The sequence below is a fragment of the Salvia splendens genome, chromosome 21 (assembly GCF_004379255.2).
Source record: "Salvia splendens isolate huo1 chromosome 21, SspV2, whole genome shotgun sequence".
In the NCBI taxonomy this organism is placed as follows: Eukaryota; Viridiplantae; Streptophyta; class Magnoliopsida; order Lamiales; family Lamiaceae; genus Salvia; species Salvia splendens.
This window is the reverse complement of record NC_056052.1, coordinates 5377144-5403106: the sequence shown is the minus strand read 5'-3', so window position 1 is coordinate 5403106 and position 25963 is coordinate 5377144. Positions and strand designations below refer to the sequence as shown.

The window sequence follows — 25963 nt, the reverse complement described above, 5'->3', positions numbered from 1 at the left end:
ATACCTTATCTTGGGCTACTAAAATAATAATATTGGTTTATTAGATACAAATGAAATGAGTTAAAGATGAACTTTGGCCATAATTTAATTAGTCGAAAGTGTCTGGATGAGATGAATAATCATGAAATACAATAAATAGATACAAAGACCAATACATCTAAACTAAAAGTTTGACAAATAGTATGAATAAGCTACCCTTTAATTGGGGTTGTCATTGAATTATTATATGAAATCCATCCATATAATAGACATTTTAGTCTAAACTGAAAAAATGGAATGTACTATTTGTTTTTGTTGTTTACTTAATAGCAGAGTAACAATTTTCAATCGAAAATTTCATATTGTTTGTAGGCATGTTTTAATCGAACATTTCATATTGTTAGTAGGCATGTCATTAATTTAGATATTTGTTTTTTGAAAATTAATTAACTTATGTAATGGCTGAACTTTGTTTAAGAGTTTTTTTTTTCAGCACAAATTTTAAGAAAATATGCATAAATGTGAGTTGAAAAAAAGTTTGTGAAATGTGCGTATCACTTTTATTAATTTTTATTATAAAATATGAGTGAAATAAGTTATAAGTGAAATTTACTATTTATAATAAAAATAAAATAAAATGATCATTATTTGATGGACCAAAATATCCAAAAATAACTTTTATTGCCAATTGGATGGAGTACTTTTATAATCCTATTAATTATATGGGTATTAATTATATGAACAATAGAGATATGTGTATAAACTAAAAGGGACTTTAAAAGGTAGTATGATGTCAAGAATCAATGTCTAATATAAAATACAATCAAATATATAATTGGTTAAAAACTTAGGAGATTGCTTATTCATTTTCAATTATAATTAGATATTGCGTGTTAAACACTATGTCGAACGTTATTAATTTTCTATTGCTCCTAACAACTTGTACGACATATATACATCATCTACCACAACCATATACCATATTAATTATACTCCTAATAAAGTCACCACTCATAAATTTTCTCTTTCATATACACCACAAAATTCAGAATCACTCTATCACCACATACATAAAAACAATACACTCGAGCAAACGTTATTTCATCCCACATATTTATGACCCTAAAATGTCAAATCATTCATCAACTAACTAACAAGGACTTTAATAGCAAATCAATGTGTCAATTGCGTTTTTCTTGTACTAATACTAGTAGTATCTATTTTTTTTTTAAATGTCAATATCTTTTATTTACATATTTCAAAGTTCAAATAATTTTATGACTCATTCCATTTAATCAACCGTATAGTATTCCTATAATATTGGCCCATTTATTATTAACATACTGACCTTGGACTTTTTACAATCCATGCTACTAACAATTGTTCTATCTAATAATCAAATTATTATCTACATCGAAGATGATGAAAATCAAGAAAGAAATAAAACCTAAAGGAATCCAAAATTACACTTAAAAAAACAAAATTGAATTACATGTGGCAAAGCAAAGATGTAAACAGCTCCATTCCACGTGGCCCGGACGATTGGGATAGTAAACATGAGAAAAATAATGAGGTGTCGTGGGTGCATCTGCTCCATACACGTGGAAGAATTCTATTGGTGGTGAGTCCAAAATATCGGCCTATCTCTGTCCAGCAGAAGTGGTAATCAACGCCCTGAAGCGCAAACCTAATTTTAAATTAACAGAAATGAATTTACTATTCTACCCTACCACTACCATAAGCTAATTTTAAATATTTTAACAATTTTGATATTTTTTTATGTGAAAAAGCATTGGAGTGTGTACTAAATTTGTGTCGTTTACTAGTATAATATTTCAAGCATATTTTTTTTTATTTCTCTTATATTTTTAGTACTAAATTTATATCGTCTATTGGTAAGATCGTTTATAGTAGTCACGAGAGGGATTACAAGATAAATCTCCTACCAATCAATTACTTCAGTGAGTCTTATAATAGCCTTTTATTTCTTTCAGTAGATTTTTGTTTTGTGTGTTACGTGGATAGAGAAAATATAATATTTACATTAACGTGAGAGAGAACTTTTGCCAAAAATGGAAATGTGACATCTTTAGTGAGACAAACTAAAAAGAAAAGTGAGACATCTTTTATGAGACGGAGGAAGTATTATTAAACTGAATTACTTTTATGATTTCATGATAACTTTTATGATTTCATGATAAACTAATGAGTTTAATTGATTATACTATCCTTATTTGAATAGTAAGAGGATCAATGGGGGCTCGCGGTACTCCACATAATGTACAGGTGGTAGAAAGCACCGGAGAAGGGAAGACCAGCGTGAAATGCCGCGGGGCCATCACGGCACTCACACGTGCCTGAAGAATCACGTGACACGTATCGCATACGTCCTGACAAGGCACATTGTCTTTGAAATAGCTGTTAGTTTTTTTATAAGAAAATTAATTTTAATTTTTATTTGATGTTGAAAATTGTAGTAATATCCAACTAATAACAATAAGACTGTCAAGTACGTGTTAACTAGTGAGAATGTATGATAGTACAAAAAGTGAACATACAACTGATAACATGTTGAATTGAAGAGAAGATAGTAAATATTCAATGAACAATTTTCCACCCGAAGCTCGGCCGATTCTTGTTCCATGAGACGAGGCTAATGTGAAGCGAACTAGGATGATGATAATAATAATAATAATAATAATAATAATAATAATAATAATAATAATAATAATAATAATAATAATAATAATAATAATAATAATAATAATAATAATAATAATAATAATAATGTAAATGATGAGAATAATAGGGTTGTAACTTGTAATTTCTTAGTGATAGAGTGGAAATGTGGAAAGAAACACTTTAATCATTTAGTTAAATAAAGTGAGTGCTAAAAAAATATCAAGATAATGTTTTAGACTTTTAGTTAAGGATTATAGCATAATTGTCAAATTTAATTGTATGCGGAGAAGTTAAGGCAAGGGTAAGACCGTAATTGAAGTAGAGAAGTGGGCGTCAGATGCCAAAATGGTTGCCGCGTATTTATTCGCACAAATAAAATGACGCACCACACTTCCCTATATAAATTAAATACTCTCTCCTCCCTCCACCATAAATAAATACCCACCCGCAATTTCCCACCTATTTTCCGCGAAGAATTTCACGCCTTCAATCAGATTCAATTCCAGTTACTCTCTGATTCATCGCGGAAATTAACTACTCTATCTCAATCAATGATGAAGAAATCCGGCGCCATCGCCGCCTCCGTCGCCGCTTCCGCCACCGCGATCTCGTCGGCGTCGTCTGCCAAATTTCACTTCCCTCGCGAGGTAATTTCCAATCTAGATCTCGGTTTTCATCCTTGTTTTCGCGATTTCGCACTAATTTCTCCTTTTCACGGTTGATCTGAATCTCGAATTTATTTTTTCAATTTTATGGTGTTTTTTCACCTGAATCGGTGCTAGAATTCGATTTCTCAAGTGTTTTTGGTTGAGATTTATGGAGAAATGCACCGGTTTGATCAATTAGTGAAAAATATGCATTGAAAAAGGTTGAATGTTTCTGTGGTTAAGAGATCACGACTGTTCTTCGGTTGTTTCTAAGCGCACACATATGTTCATCACTCTCATACTCTCAGTTTCACCTTCTGATTTTATTTTAATTTTATAATAAAAATTAGGATGATCGGGCGGAGAAACACACCGAGAAGTCTGCATCACAGGGATCGTCTTCTTCGGAAAAATTCGCGCCGAGGTTTGATGGATTGAGATTCATAGAGACGCTGGTGACAGCTCATAGATAAGATCATCTGCGCGTTTCTAATTTTTTTTCCTCTTCTTTTTCCCTATTTTTGGTCCAAGTAATTAATTAAAAGGTTTGGATGTTGAGTATTACAAGGGACCGGATGATTTGTAGGCTAATTTGGCGTTATTAGGTTGATTTATATTGTTGTATCATTGCTCTGTATTGATGTCGTTTTGACTGAGCTTATAAGCTTCTGAGAAGTGTTTGACAAAATAAACTTATGAATAGCTTATAATTTTTGAAAATAACATTCAACAGCTTATAATTATAAGCCCAAAAAACAGGTTCTTCTACTATCTAGTTTCATGATTTTATAAGCAATAATCAATTTACAAAAACAATCTTCATATGATTTGTTATTCTGTTTCATCTGTAGTTTAATAAAATTTCAATTCCGTCATACTCTTTGATGATCTTATATGCACCAATTTACAAAAATAACCTTACTACAATTTATTTTTTTAGTATATGTGTTCTTCTAATTTTTATTATAATTGATTTTCTCTCTTTACCTTCATTTTTTCTCTCTAATTCAAGATTAATTCTTGCCCTCTACCTTTATAAATTAAATCATCAGAATATTGTTAAAACATTATACAAGTATGAACTTTTGACATATTATATTAAATTAATTAAAATAAGCCTAGCTAAACACTTTGATTGCAACCCTCCCAATTTTTTTGATTTCAACTTTCCAAATCTTCTATTGATTAAAACTAGATTCTTTATTTCAGAAGTTCCGTGACTTTTCAGATACTTTGTAATTTTTCACAATTTTCCTTGGCATGGTGATTGCACATGCAGATAATTGGTCATGTTACTTTGTACATTATTAATATTTTATTTAAGATTTGTATATATGGCGACAGCATCATAATAATTGTTGCTTCGTCAACATATTTGTAACTTTTAGGTAATGCTGAATCTCTGCAAGTTGTGGATGTGGTTTCCAAACATCGATTGGCCTAATTGGGAATGCTATTTGATGCCTATATATATATATATATATATATATATATATATATATATATATATATATATATATCTCATTGGTGTTTTGTGAATGTGCGGCCAAGAATCCAACACCGCTGAAAAGTTTAATATTCAATAACTCAAATCAATTCTTTTTTCCATCAAATTCCAGAAAACAAAAAAGTATGATACGATGGAAGAGATTCAATCAAAAAAATTAGTACATATTTTTTATTGTGAGGAATTAGACTTATTAATTGGGCCGGCCTGACTTAGCCATACCCTAAATATTCATATATTTAAAATTTCCTCAAATACCATTAAAATGAGATAAAATAATAATTTTTTTAATATATACTCTATTGTTGAAGATGACTATCTTATTCATAGAATAAACTTTTTCTCTTATCTGTTTATTAAAATATTTAATTATTTTTTTATTATTACTTTCAAACAACAACTTCAACCAAAATTATGTGTCTTTAATGAAGTGGTCATCTTGAATGGAAAGTGGAGTATATAAATCACAATTAAAAATAAAAGTCTTATACTTTACTTAATCATCCAATTATAATTATTTTTACTTTATTATAATAAAAAAATTCAAAAATTGATGAGAATTTAAAAAATGCATGATTTTTTTGCATAACCCAACCCACTTCAGTTATGGGCTGAGCCAAACGGACTTGGATACTCCTCCGTCCAAAAAACAAATAGTCCAATTTTATTATTTTGGCGTGACCAAAAATAGTTTCATTTCAAAAGTGAAAACTCTCTTATATTTCATTCATTTTTTTCCCTCTTCTCTCTTAATTTTTCTCTTTTCTTCTCCTACTTTATCTATTTTTTTTCTCCTCTCTCACTTTACCAATTTCTCGTTAAAACTCGTGTTGTTCACAAATGAGATTGTTTTTCGTGGACAGCAGGAGTATATTTTATCGGATGACTGCAGTATGAGAGTTTGAATCTCACGAGGGCAGAACCTTGATCCAGTCTCACAATAAACTTTTAGTATTTTTTTTCTTTAATTTGGTCCATGTTTTCAAATCAAACATAGCAATGCAACAAACATAGGATGATATGATATTACTATTAATATTGTGTGCACAATCCATCCCAATTGGAACACAAAGACCTTTTTTCCAAATAATCAACTCATAAATAGGCCAAACAAACTACAAAGCACACACAAATTACTCTCTCATCAAATATAGCAAAACATGATCAATGCTAATGCAGCAATGGCCATGCCTAGTGAGGAGGCAACGCAAGAGGCCCCATTTTTGGCAACAACAACGCCTTCGCAGTCGAGCCCTTCCTTGCCCTCCTTGCAGAGGGAGGCGAAGAGCCCCGGAGGGTACTTGCCGTAGAGGTTGACGTAGCTAAAGAAGACGTCCGCGCAGTCGCTCTTGAGATCGTTGATATGATCCTTGATGGGGCAGAGCAGTTGCTTCAACGGCGGGCAGCATCTATCGGCCGAGTAATTTGGCCCCTTGCATTGGCTTGTGATCACCGTGTAGTTCATGTTCTCGAAATCCACGGGGCAAGCTGCAGTTATTTGTCGCCGTTAATTAATTAGGGGTGTACTTCATCCGTCCACGAATAAATGTCTTTGATAATGTTGTGAAATTTACTCTTTTAACCCTAATTATTATTGAGTATATGAAGGGGCATAATTCAAATTTTTGAATCGGTTCAAATTAGTCAAAAGTTTGAACCGAAATCCGAATATTCATCAGCACTATTCAAAATTGAACATGGTAAATCTCTAAAATAACTATTTTGGACAGGCCATGCATTATAGTTGTAGTACTACTATACAAACAATGTGAGAAAAAAAGACGAAAATGAGGAAAACAATAACAATAAAAATATTTTTTTTAATTGATAAATGAATAGAAATTTAGATTCTTACTTTTTTTCTGCTGTAGAAGCGAACGACCAATTAATCCATGCGGTTCGAAGATCCCATCTTCTCACAAATATCACCAAAAAAATGGGCAAAAAAAAATCAAATTCTTGAACATTCAAACAATAAAATCAAATAATTAAACTGCTAATTCTTGCAAAGAAAAATACAGTTTTCCCCATTACAAAGGAAAAGACCTCCAATTTAAATCAGGATTCAAATAATGATAGAGAAATAACTTGTGTATATATATAAAAGGAGAATTTACTTGAAAGGTGGGAAGAAGATGCAATGCCAACAACAAGGAAGAAAAGAAACAAATGCAGCAAGGATTTGTTGGAATCCATTGATGCCTTCTTCCTTCTGCAGACGGGATTTTCAACCGATTTTTTTTTCTGTCGATTGCTATTTTCTATATTTGCTTTTCTAATCAAATATTTTTGGTTTTTTTCTTGTTATTTACTTTTTCCTAATTTTGGATTTCTTTGAGTCGGTGAGTTTGAAGGAGAAGAAATCGGGAGAAGAATGGTATATATGCAACATAAAAATATTTATTAATCTTAACTTGTTATATTAGAGTATTAGTAGTATTAATTTATTGCACAAAAATAAAATAAATAGGTATTTTTTAGGGATTTACAGATAAAAAGGGGGAAAATCAGACTCATAGTTATTGCTGTATAGACAAATTGTGTTGAATGAATAAGGTGGCAAGTAACGGTTATATGAAATTTTTGTCACAGTAACACTTTTTAAATCAAAATACTTTGCCTTAATAATAGAAAAAATTCAAAAGCCTTTCTACATTCGTTCTTATTTAGAAGTGTGAACCGGTATCTATTCTTACAATTTTTGATGTATTTATAATATTCTTAATTTTGAAGATAATTTGTAGTTAAATATATATAGAGACTTCTGAATAAGAGTAGGTTAGATTCCATTGAAAACATCTCTATTTTCCATTTTAAAAGCCTAGAATTTAATTTCAATAACAAACTTTAATTTTCAGTGCATACTTAGCTGTTTTGAAAGGTTCATTAAAAGTCTTGGGGTGTTCGGTTTGCAAGATTGTATCCGAAATTAAATTTATACTATGTTTGGTTCAAGAGATTCAATCCCACAACTTAATCCTAGATGAATAATCATGAGATAATTAATTACAATTAACCCCCATGACTAAAATAATCTCACAACTCTATCCTAGATTATATCTTGATACTATTTCATCTTGTAAACCAAACACCTTAGTTGTGGGTCAATTGTTTTGACACTATCATGCAACTAAGTTAAAATATGAGAATATGAGAGACAAAAATTCAATCTCATGAATCGAACATGACAAAAATTCAATCTTGAGCTCCGATCTCCCAAACCGAACGCCTCATTAGTAACTATTTCAACTGACCAGTAGCAGAAATATAGAGCTAAAAAATTACACAAAAAGAACTCTATATTTTCTATCTTTCTAGTCTCATTGAATTCCACATCAAACGAGACAGACAAAAATACAGGATTGAAACAAAATCGAGAAACAATCATCAGAAATCAGCAAAACTTCGTATGCTAATATGCAAAAACCGTAACATATGGCGCTGCTCGTTACCAGATATCCCAGTTGTGCCTTTCCTTGCGAGAGATCGACCTGCCCCAGCGCAGTCTCCGAGTAATGAGACCTTCGTACAACACCTCCAAAGCATCGTCTATTGCTTCTGCCTGTTTGTCCAATCCCATGGAACTGAACTCCGGAAGCTGGTTGAGCTCATTGAGGAGGCCAATTGCTGCAGCAGCAGTACATGTACGATCCCAAGATGGCTGGGGTCTAAATCACAATTTGTAGTTCGAATAGACAATAAAACTCTAATCTCAAACTACAAAACACGAGAAAGAAATTAACAGGCAATACCATTTTTTGTAATTGAACGCTTATTATTAATTTGTATCAATAATTTACAACCACAAAGATCCTCAGTTGTGAATTAACCATATTTTTGCCTACGATTTACAACCAAAAGTGTTGTTGGGACATGGGGCAATGAGGTAAAATTTGGGGCGACGGGGCATTACCCCCACGAATCAGGGATCGTTAACAGCCAAAATCTGTTTAGATCTATCCCTAGCTAATCTTACTAAAACTTAAAATAAATGACTTATAAATTAAAACATAAAATTGCAAATTTAAATTACTAATACTAAAATCAAAATAAGAGATATAAAGTCACCTAGGGAATATAAGATATGGAAAGTAATGTTGCTAAAATAAAGAGATATAAAGTCACCTAGAAAGAGCAAAAAACAATCTAGGGGATAGAGTGCCTCTATTCCCAAAATTGAAAAGTGTATCACTTTTAAATAAAGAAGTCGCCCGGAATATAAATTGGCCCACCCACCTCGGGACGCTTAAGGTGGTGCCCCGTGCGCCCTGGGCACCCCCTAGGCGTACTTACTGTGGATAGCCCCTATTTCCTAGACTTTGTGACCAAAATGCTTCAGAATCGTGAATTGAATATATTTTTCCTTCAATCCACAACAACAAGGCTTCTTACTTGTGACCTGACCCTATTATTCGTATAATTCACAATCACAAAGCTTTTTAGTCCGAACCTGAACTGGCCTAGTTTGCTTGTTAGTCCATAAAGTGTTTTAGTCATGAATTAAGGCAAGGCTAATTCACGTGAATGGTGAAACAGTACTTCATGCCAAAAAAATGATGTATTTTAATTTTTTAAATCCTTCGTATCTTTATAATAGCAAAATGGATAGTACATGAACTTAACGGAGGAACATGGAAGAGATTTTACCGTAGTTTATGCATCAAGGATGCACCTGTGTTCAGAGATATGCAACGCAGTTCCTTTCCCCATTCTGATTCAGCTCTAGTCTGTATAAAATCAAGCTTGCATTAATAAAATGTTATCTTTCACGATGTATGAGTGTGGAAGAAAATCTTAGCCAGCACAAATGGTAGCTACGCAATGCCTAACGAGCTATTCTTCGAGTACATAGTTAGTTTCATATATTCACTTTTCATTCATGAGAAGCTGGATTCATAGATTCTTAACATAGCAAGGAGTGAATGCAAATAAAAGATTATTAATGAGAACAAACTTTTTTTTTGGATATTATACAGATTTATATTTGTTTAGCTCCAAACCTGCAAACGCTTGACCATTGCAGCTGAATTGCTCCAAGTACCATCGATAAAAATAAAGTGCAACACATCATCTTTATTTGCCTGTGTGACATTAAAATATGAGCTTTTAGCATATAACTGAAAGGGGCTTCATGCATAAATTACGTAAAAAGACTGCATAGGCTGTAAATTGAAATGGCTTTTGGTATATGATATTATAACAAACTTGAGCCTGCAGTAACGAGGCATGCGAATTACCGGTTCTGCTTGGCTTTCCGGACTTGTTGAGCAGCCAACAATATCCTTAACAGATTCCGTCACTGCATTCTTATTTGGATAAAGACACCAAACCCTGTTTCTACCTGTAAAACACCCCTGGTCGAATCAAAAGAACTTTGCTGATAATTTGGTAAAATTAGGAAACTTAACATTTGGAGATCAAAATTTCACATTTCCTTGGAGAAATTGTGGATTGGAAAAAGGGCATAAAATAAGCATAACCGATGCTAACCATGCCAAAAAAGGAGTAAAACTTTAAAGGTCAATTTGGACATATATCTCAAGAGTTGAAAGTATATAAAATACCTGCACGATTCAATTCATTCCACATCATTTCTTCGTGCTCGGCTATGCCAAAGATACACAAGCTCGCAGCTTGAACACCAAAAACTTGCCACAATAACTTCCCGGTATTATTCTGTCTTAGGAAATCCTGATAAAAGACATGAAAATGCAATGCTCAACAATCTTATTTCATGTTTTAGAAAGCATATCATAAAACTTAAATGAAACTCAATCAGAACAAGCATATGTGTTTCCTCCTCTGAAATGAAAGAATAAATGCAAAATTGTCAACAAACAGACAGAACCTCAAACCTTCGGGTGCATGTACAACCAAATATGCAATTTATTCCACAAGGAACATGTTTTCATTTTCGAACATACACAGTCTTCTTGGGGAAGCCAGCACTGCAATAAATTCAAACAACAACAAGTAGTTAAAAAATGGAATTAATAACCACGTATATATGAAAGCTATTAAGTCCATCAGAGTAAGGAAGTCAGTCACTAACCAATTATATTTGTAGAAACAAAATGGTGTACGACAAAATTGATCAACTCTGTACCTTCTGACACAGATAGCCCCTACTCCCAAGTAGCCGGCAAGCTATCTGTCGAGCTGAAAAGAATTGGAGTTTTTCTTCAGTAGTGTATAGAGATGCATATTTTGCCCGATGCTTCTTGTCCTCCGCTACCTTGAAGCCTCCCTAGAAGCAAGCAGAGATGCCAATGTTAAGGAGGAGACAAAACCAGGCTCTGAATTATCAAGTTTCAGTGATAATTAGTTTGCTTATGCATATCTTAAAACATTGAGATCAAGATAGAAATAGTTGAAGAGTTTATACACAGATGAAAACGGTAATATGAATCTAGACATGGCTACTGTATCTAACCAACTAACATCGCGTTTCTCCGATTTTCTTTTGACAATGATTGAAAGCAATAGGTTTATGCAAGTGTTTATTGCGTAAGTACTCAAATGGCCACTCTTACAAGTAAAACATATTCTAAAAATGGCAAAATATGCATTCACAAACTTTGCATTGATGATCACAATGATTTTTCCCCATAAATTTGATCGAGGCCAAACATCTTTCCAGGCAAAGACAAACTATTATATCCAACGGTTAATTGGTTTTAATACAATTTTGTTCCCTAATATTGGTTTTGCACATGTGACATGACCGGTTGCATACAATAAACTACTCCTGTCTTGTATGCACAGGGTATGTTCACACTGGCGAATCAGCTTCAATAGGTTTATGCAAGTGAGACACTTCCCCTCCATCCCATAGGTTAGGGTGAAATTAGGATAAACTTACAAACAACGTAGTGTCTGTATTCGAGGACGTGCAAATCCAAAATTGGGGGCAAATTTTATGTTGTTGAAACTTGAAACCAATTAATCCATAGATAAACCACAAAGAAAAATACAATACTCAAAAATCACCATTCACCACAAACAGACATACAAACAAAAAAGGCTAAAATCAGACATAAAATTAATTCAATCACACAAACATCAAACTCCACCCCACAAATTCCCAATCTTTCCAAAACCCCACAAACCAAAATCACAACATCATCCAATTGACTCAATCCCCACACAACTCCACCGCATTACACACAAGCTAAAACGAAAAAAATTTGCGTTTTCTGACCGTGAGGGCGCCGCGGTTTCCGCCAAAGGTCATGGGCTTGTCAATGTCCTTCTCCAGAAGCTTCATATCATGAATAACTTGATCCACCATCGCCGGCAGCGGCGACACGGTGCCCCACCCCTGCCATTCTTCGAGGCTAATGGTTGCACCATCATTGTCTGCTGCTGTGAGGGTGTCCGCTGACATCGAAAATGGGGGTTTTGAGGTAAAGGGTTTGACCCCAATGTAAATATGAGGAATCTTGTTGCAGCTATTGAATGTAGTCTTTGGGCTGAACAAGATTCCACGAGCAGAAATTAGCATCTTCAATTAATTTTATTAGGGTTAAGTTTATGAAAGAACAATGCAATATTTTATTCAAATGTATAGCAGATTATTTACTTTTTACTAATAAATATGGGCCTTGGCCCATTTTGTTACTGTCAGTTTATTTAATCGTGAAATTTTTCGCGAGCCCAGTGATATGTTTAAAGAGATTTTAGTTTGATAAAAAATCGTGGAAAAATTGCCTTGGTGGGCATGGAGTAAAGAACGAAAAAATTGTGTGAAGCCAACATGAAAAAAATTAATAGAGCAAAGAAGAAAAAAGAGCTAAACATCGACTCTTAATACTATAATGTTGTTTTATTTCTAATCAATGAATTTTGGGATATAATTCAATATTAGGCCCATAAAAGTTTGAGGTTACATGGTGGCCCATTTGTGTGGCTTGTTGTTGGATTAGTAAGGCCCAGTGTATAAACAAAGTTTCAGAAAAAATAAAAGCAAAAGCAAAAGCCGATAGTTTCCCTGCTATTATACATTGTCAAAATAATGTCAATATTGATAAGCGTATGAAATACTCATTTATCATTTCGCTGAATTCAACATTTGTTCTAATTTTTTAATTAGGTTAGATCCGGTGCCATGTATTGCCAAAATAATTATATAATATAAATATGATAAATAATAAAAAAATAATAATATTGGTTTGTGATATTTCTATCAATTTGCAAATTAAATCAGTGAATTTATTATTCTCATGGAGTATTAAATATATTTGGGTCCTTGTCAAATTATACTTTTATAAGTAGAGAATCTAATGCAAATGGCGTTACAGACACACATATGATACATATATAAATATTTTTCCACATTTATAACCTTATCGAAAAATCTATCTCCTACTCCATAGATATTCATATTTTATCATTTTTGGCTGCTTGCTCACCTTATCTTTTGGTTCCTCTTCACCTTCTCCATTAATTTTCATTTACGAACAATAATTATATTATTTTATAAGTTCATGTTGTCAATCAATGTGTAAATAATTATGTATAATAACTGCAGACCAATCTTTGACCTCATGTTACAATAAAAAATGTATATTTGGCCGATTGTAGATTGAATTTCTTGTCGCTGACACAAAGACCAAAAAATTTTGAAAGTTCAATAATAGAGACATATTTTGTACTACTAATTAAATTCATATATTATCGCTGAAAATGAGATAGTAGCATTAATCTTAGAAATGGGATTATCTTTTTGATATCAGTTATCAAACAAAGCATAGATTTTGATTCAATTTGACTCGATTTTGAAAACCTGTCAAAGTTCAAGTTAATAAAATTGTACTTATACTACTTTGAATTAAAGTTTATATTTTATTTGATTATTTTGATAAGCCAGTTGCTTTTTTTTAGATTCTTCTACTATAAAATTATGATAACAAATTATATTGGTGGCGAATAATAGAATTTAACTAACGCATACTCCATATAAGCAATAAACATGCTATATCCAAAATTCTTCAAAATCATGATAGTACTCTTTATTCATTTAGGATATGTTATACTTCCTCTCTAATAGAAATATGTCTTTTAGGGTTAGACATAAGTTTTAATACGTAATTTGGTGAAGTAAGAGAAGAAGAAAAAATAGTTGAAATTGTGTAGTAGATATTGAAGCTCATAAATGATAAAGTAAAAGAGAAGAAGAAAAATGTTGACATAAATAGATATGGACTATTTTTATGAGACGAACGAAAAAAAGAAATATGACCTATTTCTATAAGACAATGGGGGAGTATATTTATTAATTAAACGTCATTGTATGTGCCACTCAACTAGTGTATAGTAGTATATAAAGATTGTCAGTAGTTACATACTTTTTGTGAAAATAGTATGTTAATTGGGCTGCTCAATTTTTTGCCATGTACTATATTTTCTAGTTATATGTTATAAGCATGTTAAATTATTAATTATTTCTTAAACAAATGGCAACATTTTTTATACAATCATATCACTAGATGGATTTTAGCCATATGACATATGGGTAATTGCCGATAGATATTCGTATCTAATTACAATTTGCATCAATATAATTGCGTGACGTATTATTAGATAAGGTAAAAGATTGAAGGAATAGTTTACCTATAATTAGCATATGAGTAATGAATGTACTAACTAACATCACTTTACACGCAAATGCATACATATAAATATGAATAACATTACGTTAATAACTGTAATAATCAAAGCACACGATATATTAATCAACTTAGATCAGACTATAATAGCAAATTCAATTAGGTGGCGGCCAAGTTAGTTTCTTTCAAGTTTGGTATGATTACGTAATTATTTCTCGCGAAAAGCAACTTTTTCTGTTATATTTCTAACTAGAGTAGCATCACTCAATGCAGAATCAAGAAAAATACAACTAATTATGTGGGTGGATCAAGCAAGTTGAGCCTTAAATATTCAAAATTAATTTTCTAGTTATATATAGAGATAAGTATAGTTACAACAATTTGTACAACTAGTTGGTTGTTAGAGGATAACATAAGTATTTATTAGTACTATTTTAAATGTAGCTGTTATTTTTCTTGCCAATTTTGACACCTTAATTGGAAGGGTAGTGATAAATTAACAAATATTGTATATACAAAATTGGACATTTTATGTATTTTATATCTATAATAACATTGATGATGATTAATTAGTTTATACTCCATATCACATATTTACCCTTTCATAACTATTTAGGGAAAAATTAAGTTTGTTAATTAAATAACTACAGATTTAGGCAAGTATTAAGTAGTTCTATCTTAAAGCTACATAATTATAGATAGATCAAAACTAAAAAGATGGATTCATCTCATTTTTCATCATACATTTTAATAAAATCTGGGTAAGTAAGACTCAACTTTTAAATGCTACAGTATTATACAATAAAATTTAATTGAATAAATTGACATATAAAATTTTAGTCACTAAAAGAACGTCACATAATGTATTTAAATATTTAGGATTATCATCCAACTAATTATAATTTGTTATTTCAATTTTTAGTATTCCAACTAATTAAAGATTATTATTTTGATTTATTTATAATAAAAATAAACTAAAACAATAATAGTTATTCAAAACTAACTATTTCATTGTTAAATGGAATAGTAGCAAAATTATAAATTATAAATATAACTACTTGTAAATATACTTAATTAATTAGTATTGTCATCCAACTAATTAAATATCATCACGTCGATTTCCTTGAATACTATACGTTTTGACTGGAAAATTATGAAATGAATATAATAATAAAAAATAAATTAAAACAATAACAGTCATTCGATCAAACTATTTGAATATTAAATAATTTTTAAAATTGTAAATTATGAACAACCACATATATGTATATTTAATGTTATAATACTATCAATCAAACTAACTGATAATCATTAATTCAATATCTTGACGCAAAATCATGAAATAAAAATAAATTTGATATATAAGTAATAAAATAAATTAAAACAATAATAGGAGCAATAATTACTATTCACGTCCACTTATTTTATTATTCAAAAATTTTAAAATTGCGAATTACTATATATATTAATTTCTTAGTACTCTCGTCCAACTAATTGATGGTCATTAGTCGGTTTTCTTGTGTACTCTACATCTCGACTCAAAAATTACGAAACAAAAATAATATAATGTAATAGTAAAAAATAGATTAAAATGATAATGGTCATTCACATTCAATTATATAATAATATAATTGAAGGATTAGTTAAGAAATAATGATTAATATTTTATTAATATTCTAAAAGTAATTAATAAAAAAATTTATGTATATGCTTTTGGATATTTAATAAAAAAGGAACAAGCTTAGGAAAATGTTAAAGAAAAATAACACAAAAATAAAAAGAAAACACAAAAAATATTACTAAATCATTATGACAATAAGTATGTTCTCATGTAGTTGACATTTCAGTTATAAAATTGTTTTATTATTTTAATTTATTTTTTTCATGTATTGAATTATTTCATTGTAACAATATTGATGATTTATATAGCATGACAATTTGAATGAAATATTAACAAAAAAAACCCAAACAAGTTATGAAAAAATAATTTGAATGACAAAAAAAACTAGATACTAAACTATATAAAATGATCAAATATAAATTTCTTTTAAAAAATAAATAGTACAGTACTTTATTAAATTATATACTAGTATTTATTTTATAATTAAATATAGTAATTTAATTAAGTTGTGTGTTAATCAGTATTAACATAAATAGTTTAAAACCTAAATCAATAATATTTTCCTAAACTAGTACAGTTAGAAATATCCAATATTAATTACTAAGGGTAAATTAGTCATAAAATTATATCCCCAAAATAGAATTAATTTAAAGGGTATTTTGTATATATAAATGTTGTTAATTTATCTTTTCTCTAATTGGAATTATCCCAAGTCAACAGAAAATTACCATAATAACCCTAAACCTAGATGGACCCTCCAATTCCGAAGCTTCTCGCTCCCAATCGCCGCCATCGCCTTCACCACCTCCACCCACTCCACCACCGCCAGTAATCATTCAACTTGATGACGGCGATTCCAATTTTAAGAGTAATTTGGTTATCAAATCTATATTTATTCAAACACAACCCGTATAGTGCGTCCACCTTTCCAATGTCATACACCTTCCGTTCCCTCCTAGTTGAGGCGAAACTTTTCGGCACTGAGGTTAAAAAAAGGGATATTGAGTGCGATAAATAAATAGATAACAAAGTAAGAAAGAGAAAAAAGTAGAAAGTGAATAAAGTAGAAAGAATAAAGTAAGAGAGAGAACAATCCAAGCCCCCTAGCTCAAGTGGTTGAGGAGGGAGACAAGGATACCGCGCCATCCTGGAGGTCACGGGTTCGACCTCTGGGAGGCTCATCTTGGGGATTAATTTCCCCTGGGGCTTATGGACTCACTGGCCTGAACCCAGGCATCGGGGGAGTGATCTGGACTCAGGTATCGGGGGAGGCTGGTGGCCTGAACCCGTGCCAGGGGAAGGAAAAAGCTGGACCCGTGCTAGGGGGAAGGTAGGTGGACCCGATGGTTCCCACCTTGGCAACGAAGCGCAGCTCGGTGGTAAGACGCTTCACCTCCGACCGTTAAGTCGGGGGTCCGAGTCACTTCGGGGGTAGATGGAGAACCATCGTCGATCCTCCTTACAAAAAAAAAGTAAGAGAGAGAACAAATTACTATATGAAAATGACTCAACTATGAGTGAACTTTCCGAAATAGAAAAATTACTCAACTATGAGGTAACAAAGGGAGTATTAATTATGATACTCCCTCCGTCCCGGACTACTCGCACATTTCCTTTTCGACACGGAGATTAAGGAATGAGTGTATAGCAAAGTCAACAATTGCGGTTGTAGGTGATAATTTTTACTAAAAATGGAAAGAGTGCAAATAACTTGGGACGCCCAGAAAAGAAATAAGTGCAAGTAGTCCGGGACGGAAGGAGTACTTTGATATGTCCTAATAGGTATTTATTTATTTGTGACTAATGTGACACAATAGGTTGGCTTACGTGGCACCTCCTTTACTAAATGTTACTCCCTTCGTCCCTGAAAATTTGTCACCTATTTCCTTTTTCGTCCGTCCCTAAAAATTTGTCACCTTTCACTTTTACCATTTTTGGTAGTGGACCCTACATTCCACTAACTCATTCACACTCACATTTTATTATAAAACTAATATATAAAAGTAGGACCCACATACCACCAACTTTTTCAACTCACTTTCTATTATATTTCTTAGAACCCGTGCCGGGTCAAATGGTGACGAATTTTGGGGGACGGAGGGAGTAGTATGTTACTACCATATTGAGAGCGAATCATATTTGCAAAAGGTGATTTAAAAGCACCCATATTGATAGCAAATTATACATAAATTACTATAACCAATCATATTACCAAGAGGTTATTTAAAAGCACTTTAAGAGCATCCACAATAGCGGACGTCCCGACGGACGTTCGACCGGCGAGCGGGTCGTCCGTCCAGGATGTCCACTATTGGGGTGGACGAGCGAGCGACGGACGAGAGGTCATCTGCGGTCATGCGCGGACGTCCGTCAGAGAATGTCTGTCGTCTCGTCCGCTATTGTGGTGACTCGACGGACGTCCCGGCGGACATCCCAATTTTCGATTTTTCTTTTTAAACTCTATATATACGACACATTCCACTTCATTTCATTTGCACCACGGACGAGCGACCGGCTAACACATATATTATCATGATCGTCGAAAATGAATGCCTAAAACAAATACTTTGTTTGTATCGTTTTTTTTAATTGTACTATGTTAATTTTTTTATTTAATAAAATTATTATTGCACTTTCTTTCCATGTATTCGTGTCGAAATTTTAATTCCGTAATTGTGAAATTGTGAATTTGTGAATTTTTATTATTGTGCTTGTCCGTCGTGATGTCCTAGGGGATGTCCGCTATTGTGTAGTGGGATGTCCTTATGACGTGGCAGTGCTGTGTGATGTCCTTATAACGTCAAGAGGTGCTTTTGGGATGTCTGCGGGCTTATCCGTCGGGATGTCCGTCCCTATTGTGTATGCTCTAAACGGCTTGATTATTTTTCTATCATGATTTCATATAATTCATGTAATATGATAATATTAAAAATGTTAATATAAAATGAAAGGATATCTAATCGTAGCACATGACTCAAGTGTTCCACCACAATTCCCAATCAAATCAATAAAAAACAGTTTTGGAATATATCCCTCTACTAATTAATTATTATGAGCTTCCAAGCTCTTCCCACATATCAATCGAGGAATTAAAAAATGGAGAAGAAAATAGAGCCCTTTTTTTTGTAAGATTGGGACATTAAACTAGAATATACTATTTCTTAATCACTCATTCCATAACTCAAAGAAAAATTGTGCGATGGGAATCAAAATTAGATCGCCTACTTCTAGAAAAAAGGGCAGTGGGGACTTCTAAAGAATGCTATTTTCAAATAAAATAGGACCACTAATCTCTTAATGATTGACTCTCTTAGTCTCACAAATATTAGTTACTATTGTGGACAAATTTGCTTCTAGATGCACGTAGCAAACCGGACATCCAATATAGGGGCCACAAATAATGTTTCAATTTCTATAATAAATGCGACAAAGGAAAGATCATATACTATTGCAAGTGGAATATCTCATCAAGCATGCATCACGGACCCTACCGCGGCATGGTATTAAGTTGCGAAAAAAAGATAAGTCAAAATAACGTATGACCAATCGAGTCTGATTCATTAAGTATTAGACCACACTCCAGCATTATCAATCAGTCTATCATAGATAAGGATCGAATATTATTGTAAATAGATGATTGCGGTGCTTAGGTTATGTTATACTCGAACTTCAATCTATTTATCACATAGAAAACGTTCTACCAACTGCGTAGCTAAAATTAAATTGAGAACACTAGCGTTTGTATATAATGCTCATATATATAAACTATAATATGTACAAATCATAACATTGAAAATACATTTAGCTCAAAATAGGAGCAAACATAGCATCATACAACAAAAAAAGAAGAAACATACTCTGCTCAATGATTTATCAGTTTGCACCATATGCCATCGCAGCCTAGGCGAGCTGCTACCGGCTGTATAGTAAGAATTTGGATACGTATACAATGTCGTCTCCGAGTTCCCGAAGATTCTCGAATACACCATCTCCCCGAACACCCCGATCATGGGGTCGGCCAAGTGTGGAGCGCTGCTTCCATGTCCGAGGACCGGGGACGCGGGGTAGCTTCCGTAATCTCGTCTAGGGGATGGAGGGGCGTTGTAGCCTCTACGGTGGAGTTGCTCGAACGGGTATGGCGTGTAGTTGCTTGTTGCGTTGGGAATGATGAGGTTGGTCAGGCATCGGGGGCTCGGAGGCCTTTGCGGTATGAGACGGGATGGCTCGTCCTTGGAGGCGTCCGTGCTCTGGCCACGGCCGTAGAGGGGTATCAAGGTCTTTTCCGAGACCTTGCTCTTGCAAACCGGGCACTGGGGGCTTTGGTGGTCGGGATTCTCGGGGGAGGCTTGTTGGGATTTGATCCACCGGTATATGCACGGCCAGCAATAGAGATGGCCACACAATGTGACCACGGGGTCCTGCACGAGCTCTAGGCAGATGTTGCACTCAAAGCCGGCGGATGGATTGGCGTTGGGCTCGTCAAGCGTGGAGGTCAAGGATTTAAGGTTTTGGCACGAAGTCCTTGCTGGTCCTCGGAGATAACGCTCCATTTAGACGTCTGCATAGATAGACGAAAACATTGAATTGAGTATTTGAAGGATAACACGGTTACACGAACTCAAAATCGTTCAATCCAACAATATACGCAACATAAAGCGCAAAAACAACAAATGCCGGAAATAATTAAAAGACAAACCCTACTAAAATTGCGGACTAAATAATGTCATACATCGACTATCTAACACGGCCTAATGAGGCTGGGGATCCTTTTACACGCTTTCTCGTTGCGTCTACAAGTAGAGACACATTGCAGTTCTAACAAACCGGGCGTAGTCACAACCCGAGAGCCACGGATGTGACATACACCAACTAGTTTTCCATCAACTGCAAAATATACATACCACAAGCCACCTACAATCTAAATGTGATATCACAATCCACACCACAAAAAAATGAAAGTAGAATTGGTTAGAATATGACACACCACAATCAAGTGGCCCATGATGTTGAAACCACAACTAGTTCAAGCAACTAAGAATTTCTCAAATATACTTATTTTCAAAGTTTATTAATTTTGATATCAATGACCATCATTAAAGAAGATTTTCCATAAAAAAGACCATCTCAAACGAATTAATAACATTAGGTGAGATGTTGTTGGAAACACTAATTCCATCATCAATAATTTGGATCCGAACCACTCACCTAACTTCCTTTGAACATTAAGTGAAGAACAAGAAAAGCAAGATTCTCATAGTTTCTTGTTCATATCAAAAATAGTACAATCATGTGCAGAACAAACAAATCCCACATATCAATTTGGAGAAAACAAGGTTTGCTATAGCCTTTCAGGGAGATGCAACCAACCAATGAGAATCCCACATATCATAACACATCTTTGCTCAATTGAAAAAGCAACTGCATATTAATGCTATGAAACCAGACATACTCTCTTTTCACCAGACAAGGTAGGCTGATATTTTCAAATTTCTTACAAGGGGATAGAATTCTGAATCAAGATTCAACCTTTTCAAAACGGAGATTACAAGAATCCTCAAAGAAGTTGAGAATCAAGGAAATCCACAAACATGAAAAAAAACTCAAGAGCATCAATTCATTTATGTCACCATTTTTAAAATCCGAAACCTTAATAGTATAAAATTCTGAAATGTTATCTGAGGTCTGAAAACAAGACGCTGCAGCCAAATCCCAGCAAGAAACAATAGAGATGTATCACACTTCCCAAGAAAGGAAAAAGTTTCAATCTTTATCCCCAGAAAAAATAAAAAATGCCAGCCAGAGCAAGAGATTTTAGAGAGAGAGAGGCCCTTCAGCAGAAGAGACTAAAAAGGACAAAACTAAAATATTTTACATCGAAAAACAGCACTCTAAAGAGACCCACATGCAATAAACGCAAGAAGCATCAGACAAAAAACGCACAAGCACACAAACCGAGTGAGGAACAACACAGGATATATACCGAAATGTGGAAAAGGGCCTTCTTAAAAAGCTCCAAAATTCTGATTCCAATCAATCTCTCGAATACAAAGCAACAAATTCGCAGTCTTTTCAGAGTTTAAGTTGAGTGAGAGGAGAAAAGCTTTTCTTCTTCATTTATACGCTGATTTTAATGGGGTTTTTAAGTATTTGGTTGGACTTATGACTACTTTTGAGTGCGTGGAATACTTATCTTGAACGTTAATATATACCCTCGATCTAGTAATTTGATTTCCACTCTTGATCAATTTATTCTAATTTTTGATTAATTATTTTATTTTAGTAACTAATGTGTCTCGTCCCATCTTCACGATATTAGGGCATCAGTAACCCCGTCTCCATTTCCGGCCCCAAGTCCCCTCCACGTCATCATTCCTCTACAGTTACGGCCCAGGCCCCAACTGCTGTAACCCTGCAGGCCGCAACTCGGGCCGCAACTAATAAATGACACTATTCACAACTCCAACCTATTTAACTCGAAAACGCAATTCGTTGAACAATTGAAACCGGGAAAATGCATTGTTCATTCGAAATTAACATTACATTACTAGACGAAGCAAATTTAAAATACAAGAAACCCGGGCCACGACTACTACTTCTTCATTTGGGCGCGAAGGTAGGCGATCATCTCACGGTGCAACTCGAGCTCCTCGTCCGACATCTTCGATGTATCCCTCGCTGTCAACTCCGTCAGCTGGCTCATCCGCCATGTAATATTCATCTCCGACAAAGTGTCGGACATCTTATCCAGAGACGGATTGGTCGGCGGTGGCACCATAGCGGAGTTGCTCGCAGCTGCCTTCCCCTTTGCTTTCCTCTTGGCCGCCTTTGTTCCTGTCGGGCGGCTCTGAATGCTAGGAGAGGAGTAGAAGACATCGTCGTCCGTCACATTGAGGTCGATCGCCGGACCTCCTTCGCTCGAAGAGTAGTTTCCGGAGGCGGAAACTTTGGTTCTCTTCGCCGCCCCAGTTGCCGCCGGCTCAGCACTGCTGGTGTACTTCGGGCTCTTCTCGACGAGCTTCCAAACTTCGAAGTACTTGAAGGTCTTCTTCCTGTCAGTGAAGAACGCCTCCTTTGCCTTCTCGACGAGGTCCGCCTCGCTGTGCCCGCTCGGCCACATACGGACTACGTTGGCCCACTTTCCGTTCCACTTGCTCATATCCGCCTGGACCCGACCCCAATGCTTGCGCAGCTTCACGTAGCTACGCTCGCTCGACCCTTCCGGACGGCCAGCGTTATATTTCTGCGCAATCCGCTCCCAAAAAGCCTTGCCGGTCTGCTGGTTGCCGATGATAGGATCCTCGGAGACGTCGATGTAGTTCCTCGCAAGCCACATTGTCTCGGGCGGAGTGTACTTCTTCGGCCCATCCTCCTCCCCGGCCTTCTCCTTTCCCCGCTCTTGAGCGGACTCCATCTCACTGACCTCGAACTCGTCGGTGTTGACCGGCGATGTAATGTCGACGTTGCTACCGACTCCCGGACTAGGCTGTGTCTGCGATGGTTGCGATGACGGTATGTACCAATTGTTCGAGTTAACGAACTCCTCCATCTCACGTTGATCGCTGTTGAACCAATCCATTGGCGCCGAAACAAAGGGTATAATAGAGTATTGAAATGGAACGCGGGATTGAAATGGATGAAACGCAAGCTCGTATTTATCGACATCGAATTAAAAAAAATACAAAATTGGATTTGCGTCCCGGCCCGAAGACCGTGTAACGCTGGGCCGGGACGCGGGACTTGCGGCCCGTCACCGTGCAACCCCGTCCCGGGCCGGGACGCGGGACGCTCCCCAGGCCGGTCACGCGTCACCGGGACGGGCCTGAGCCGTGCCGCCCTTCCGTGTAATGCATGGGACGGGCCGGGACTCGCGAGATGCGGCCCGACCCCTTGCGTTACGCATGCTCTTAATACTCACCACTCACCACAGATATCTCACCTGTAAATAAACGGATTTTAATAAAAAATGGATAAAGTAAAAGAGAATAAAAAAAAGTAAGAAGAATAAAAGAGAAAGAAAAAAAAGTAAGTAAAATACTACTCCCTCCGTTCCTTATTAATTATCCATTTATGTTATTTTCGTGCATCCTTATTAATTGTTCACTTTCATCTTTTACTATAGTAAGTAAGTCTCATATTCATTTACTCATTCCACTCACATTTTATTATAAAATTAATATACAAAAGTGAGATCCATATTCCATTAACTTTTTTCAATCCACTTTTCTTTACATTTCTTAAAACTCATGCCGGAATCAAAGTGGACAATTAATAGGGGACGGAGGGAGTAAGAGATATAGGAAGAAAAAAGTAGGTAAAATAGGAAAGAAATGAGAAAAAGTAGATAAAGTTTGAAAGGGAAAATTTTTATTTTTAGAAATGAGACTATATTTTATGGGCATCCCAAAATGGAAAAATTAGACAATTTTTTGTGGACGAAAAAAGTATTAAATTACGTCTCGACATGATGCATCTAATGTCATTTATATGAATAATTTAATTATAAATAAAATATTATAGTATATTTTGACTTATATGTGTAAGTTAAAATAAGAAAGTTATAATGAACTTCAGATTTTTATATTATGATAGATGATATCATTATTTTCAAATCTTTAAATTCTTTATAATAAAGTATAAATAAAGTTGTAATGAACTCCGCATTGTTTTATAATAATGTGTTTGATGTTTAGCGTTTAAAACTAGTTTGATATGTATAAGTTAAAAGAGTCCCATTATAGCAAATTCATTATGTGTTTAGGGTTTAAAATTAGATTGATATGTATAAGTTAAAAGAGTCTCATTATAGCAAATCAATTCTTTATTGCCGAACCACACAACCATACCAAATTAGGGTTTTCTGATTTAGTTTTTTATGGATGAGATGCGCAAATTTATAAATTATTTTTGCCTTCATCACGAGCCTATTTTAATTCATCCCAGGGCAAATAAGTCATACTAACATATTATGAAAATTTAACTTCATTTAATAATATATTACTTCATTCTAGTAGGTTTTTACTTCATTCCAATAGGCTTATCATTTCAATCTAGTACGTAAAGACGGTTTCACCGTCGCGTACCTTTCTCTCTCTATAATGTCCATCACCGCCGCCATGACGGTGAAAAAAATGGAATGATAGCCTAATTGAATGGTGTAATAAGCACATGGAATGATGTAATTAAACTATTTGAATGAAGTATGTGTAGAAGCGTTTGAAGTCCTACTATAATGAAGTAAAAAACATTTTCCAATGAAGTACGTTTCTGAATGATGTAATAAACCTACCGGAATAAATTGCATTTTTTAAAGTGAATAAAGTAAAAATCCAGTTCAATGAATTCGAATGAAGCATGTGTTGAATCATTTCAAAATCTACTAGAAGTAAGTAAACACATAATGTAGTTTCAAAGTATTACGTACCAGAATGAAGTAATAAACCTAATACAATGAAGCAAAATGGGCTTGTAATGAAAACCGAAATAATTTACACCGCAGCGCATCTCTTCAAAAAAATTAGATCTAAATTATCTAATGGCCCAAATTTGGTCTCTAGTTCGGTCTTTAAAATAGATTCGACATTGATCACAACTCTAATGTGATCAAATGCAAACTCTAAATATAGTACAAACTCCAAACTATGATTTGAACTGTTAGAAAATGTCAACAGATGACAAAATAGTAGCAACAGAAAATGTCAACACAGTGTCAACGGTTGATGCTATGCTGATATTGTGTTGAAATTTTCTGTTGCTACTATTATGACATCTGTTGATATTTTTTAACGGTCCAAATCATAGTTTGGAGTTTGTACAATATATGAGTTTGTATTTTATCACTGTCATATTTATATACTCCATATATACTCGTCATATATACTCGTCCAATGCTTTATGTGGGTGTTCGGTTTGCTATATTGTA

General features: G+C 34.2%; 3 protein-coding genes and 1 long non-coding RNA gene across 15 annotated transcripts; 1 reads left to right on the top strand and 3 right to left on the bottom strand.

The window, feature by feature from the left end:
* Positions 1-3068: 3068 nt before the first annotated feature.
* LOC121783279 lies at positions 3069-4028 on the top strand. Its single transcript, XR_006046556.1, has 2 exons — positions 3069-3308; positions 3659-4028. It is a non-coding gene; the product is annotated as an uncharacterized LOC121783279 (long non-coding RNA).
* A 1202-nt stretch (positions 4029-5230) lies between these two features.
* LOC121783983 (GPI-anchored protein LLG1-like) lies at positions 5231-7180 on the bottom strand. The gene is made up of 3 exons (XM_042182163.1): positions 6933-7180; positions 6671-6727; positions 5231-6303 (listed from the first exon to the last, which is right to left on the bottom strand). The coding sequence occupies exons 1-3, from the start codon at positions 7009-7011 to the stop codon at positions 5960-5962; spliced, it is 480 nt and encodes a 159-aa protein (XP_042038097.1). The 5' UTR covers positions 7012-7180; the 3' UTR covers positions 5231-5959.
* A 786-nt stretch (positions 7181-7966) lies between these two features.
* Positions 7967-12342, bottom strand: LOC121785378. 4 transcript variants are annotated; one of them, XM_042183781.1, is made up of 8 exons: positions 12017-12342; positions 10922-11062; positions 10671-10763; positions 10380-10506; positions 10053-10156; positions 9816-9896; positions 9463-9542; positions 7967-8483 (listed from the first exon to the last, which is right to left on the bottom strand). In XM_042183781.1, the coding sequence occupies exons 1-8, from the start codon at positions 12317-12319 to the stop codon at positions 8264-8266; spliced, it is 1149 nt and encodes a 382-aa protein (XP_042039715.1). In that variant the 5' UTR covers positions 12320-12342; the 3' UTR covers positions 7967-8263. The 4 variants fall into 4 exon arrangements, with proteins under 4 accessions (XP_042039715.1, XP_042039717.1, XP_042039716.1 ...); XM_042183783.1 differs by having other exon boundaries at positions 8289-8442; XM_042183782.1 differs by having other exon boundaries at positions 8343-8532.
* A 7425-nt stretch (positions 12343-19767) lies between these two features.
* LOC121784976 (E3 ubiquitin-protein ligase RMA1H1-like) lies at positions 19768-22200 on the bottom strand. 9 transcript variants are annotated; one of them, XM_042183273.1, is made up of 2 exons: positions 21985-22200; positions 19768-20602 (listed from the first exon to the last, which is right to left on the bottom strand). In XM_042183273.1, exon 2 carries the CDS (start codon positions 20592-20594, stop codon positions 19851-19853), a length of 744 nt encoding a protein of 247 aa, XP_042039207.1. In that variant the 5' UTR covers positions 20595-20602; positions 21985-22200; the 3' UTR covers positions 19768-19850. The 9 variants fall into 9 exon arrangements, with proteins under 9 accessions (XP_042039207.1, XP_042039208.1, XP_042039209.1 ...); XM_042183274.1 differs by having other exon boundaries at positions 22025-22200; XM_042183275.1 differs by lacking the exon at positions 21985-22200 and adding an exon at positions 21250-21978.
* Between the last annotated feature and the right edge of the window lie 3763 nt (positions 22201-25963).

Coding starts and splice junctions, on each gene's coding strand:
- LOC121783983 (XM_042182163.1), bottom strand. CDS start 7,011: ATGGATTCCAACAAATCCTTGCTGCATTTGTTTCTTTTCTTCCTTGTT. Junction 6,728..6,932: donor ATCTTCTTCCCACCTTTCAA/GTAAATTCTCCT, acceptor ATTTGTGAGAAG/ATGGGATCTTCGAACCGCAT. Junction 6,304..6,670: donor GCTTCTACAGCAGAAAAAAA/GTAAGAATCTAA, acceptor AAATAACTGCAG/CTTGCCCCGTGGATTTCGAG.
- LOC121785378 (XM_042183781.1), bottom strand. CDS start 12,319: ATGCTAATTTCTGCTCGTGGAATCTTGTTCAGCCCAAAGACTACATTC. Junction 10,507..10,670: donor GGTTGTACATGCACCCGAAG/GTTTGAGGTTCT, acceptor GTCTTTTATCAG/GATTTCCTAAGACAGAATAA. Junction 8,484..9,462: donor TCCTTGATGCATAAACTACG/GTAAAATCTCTT, acceptor ATTGTGATTTAG/ACCCCAGCCATCTTGGGATC.
- LOC121784976 (XM_042183273.1), bottom strand. CDS start 20,594: ATGGAGCGTTATCTCCGAGGACCAGCAAGGACTTCGTGCCAAAACCTT.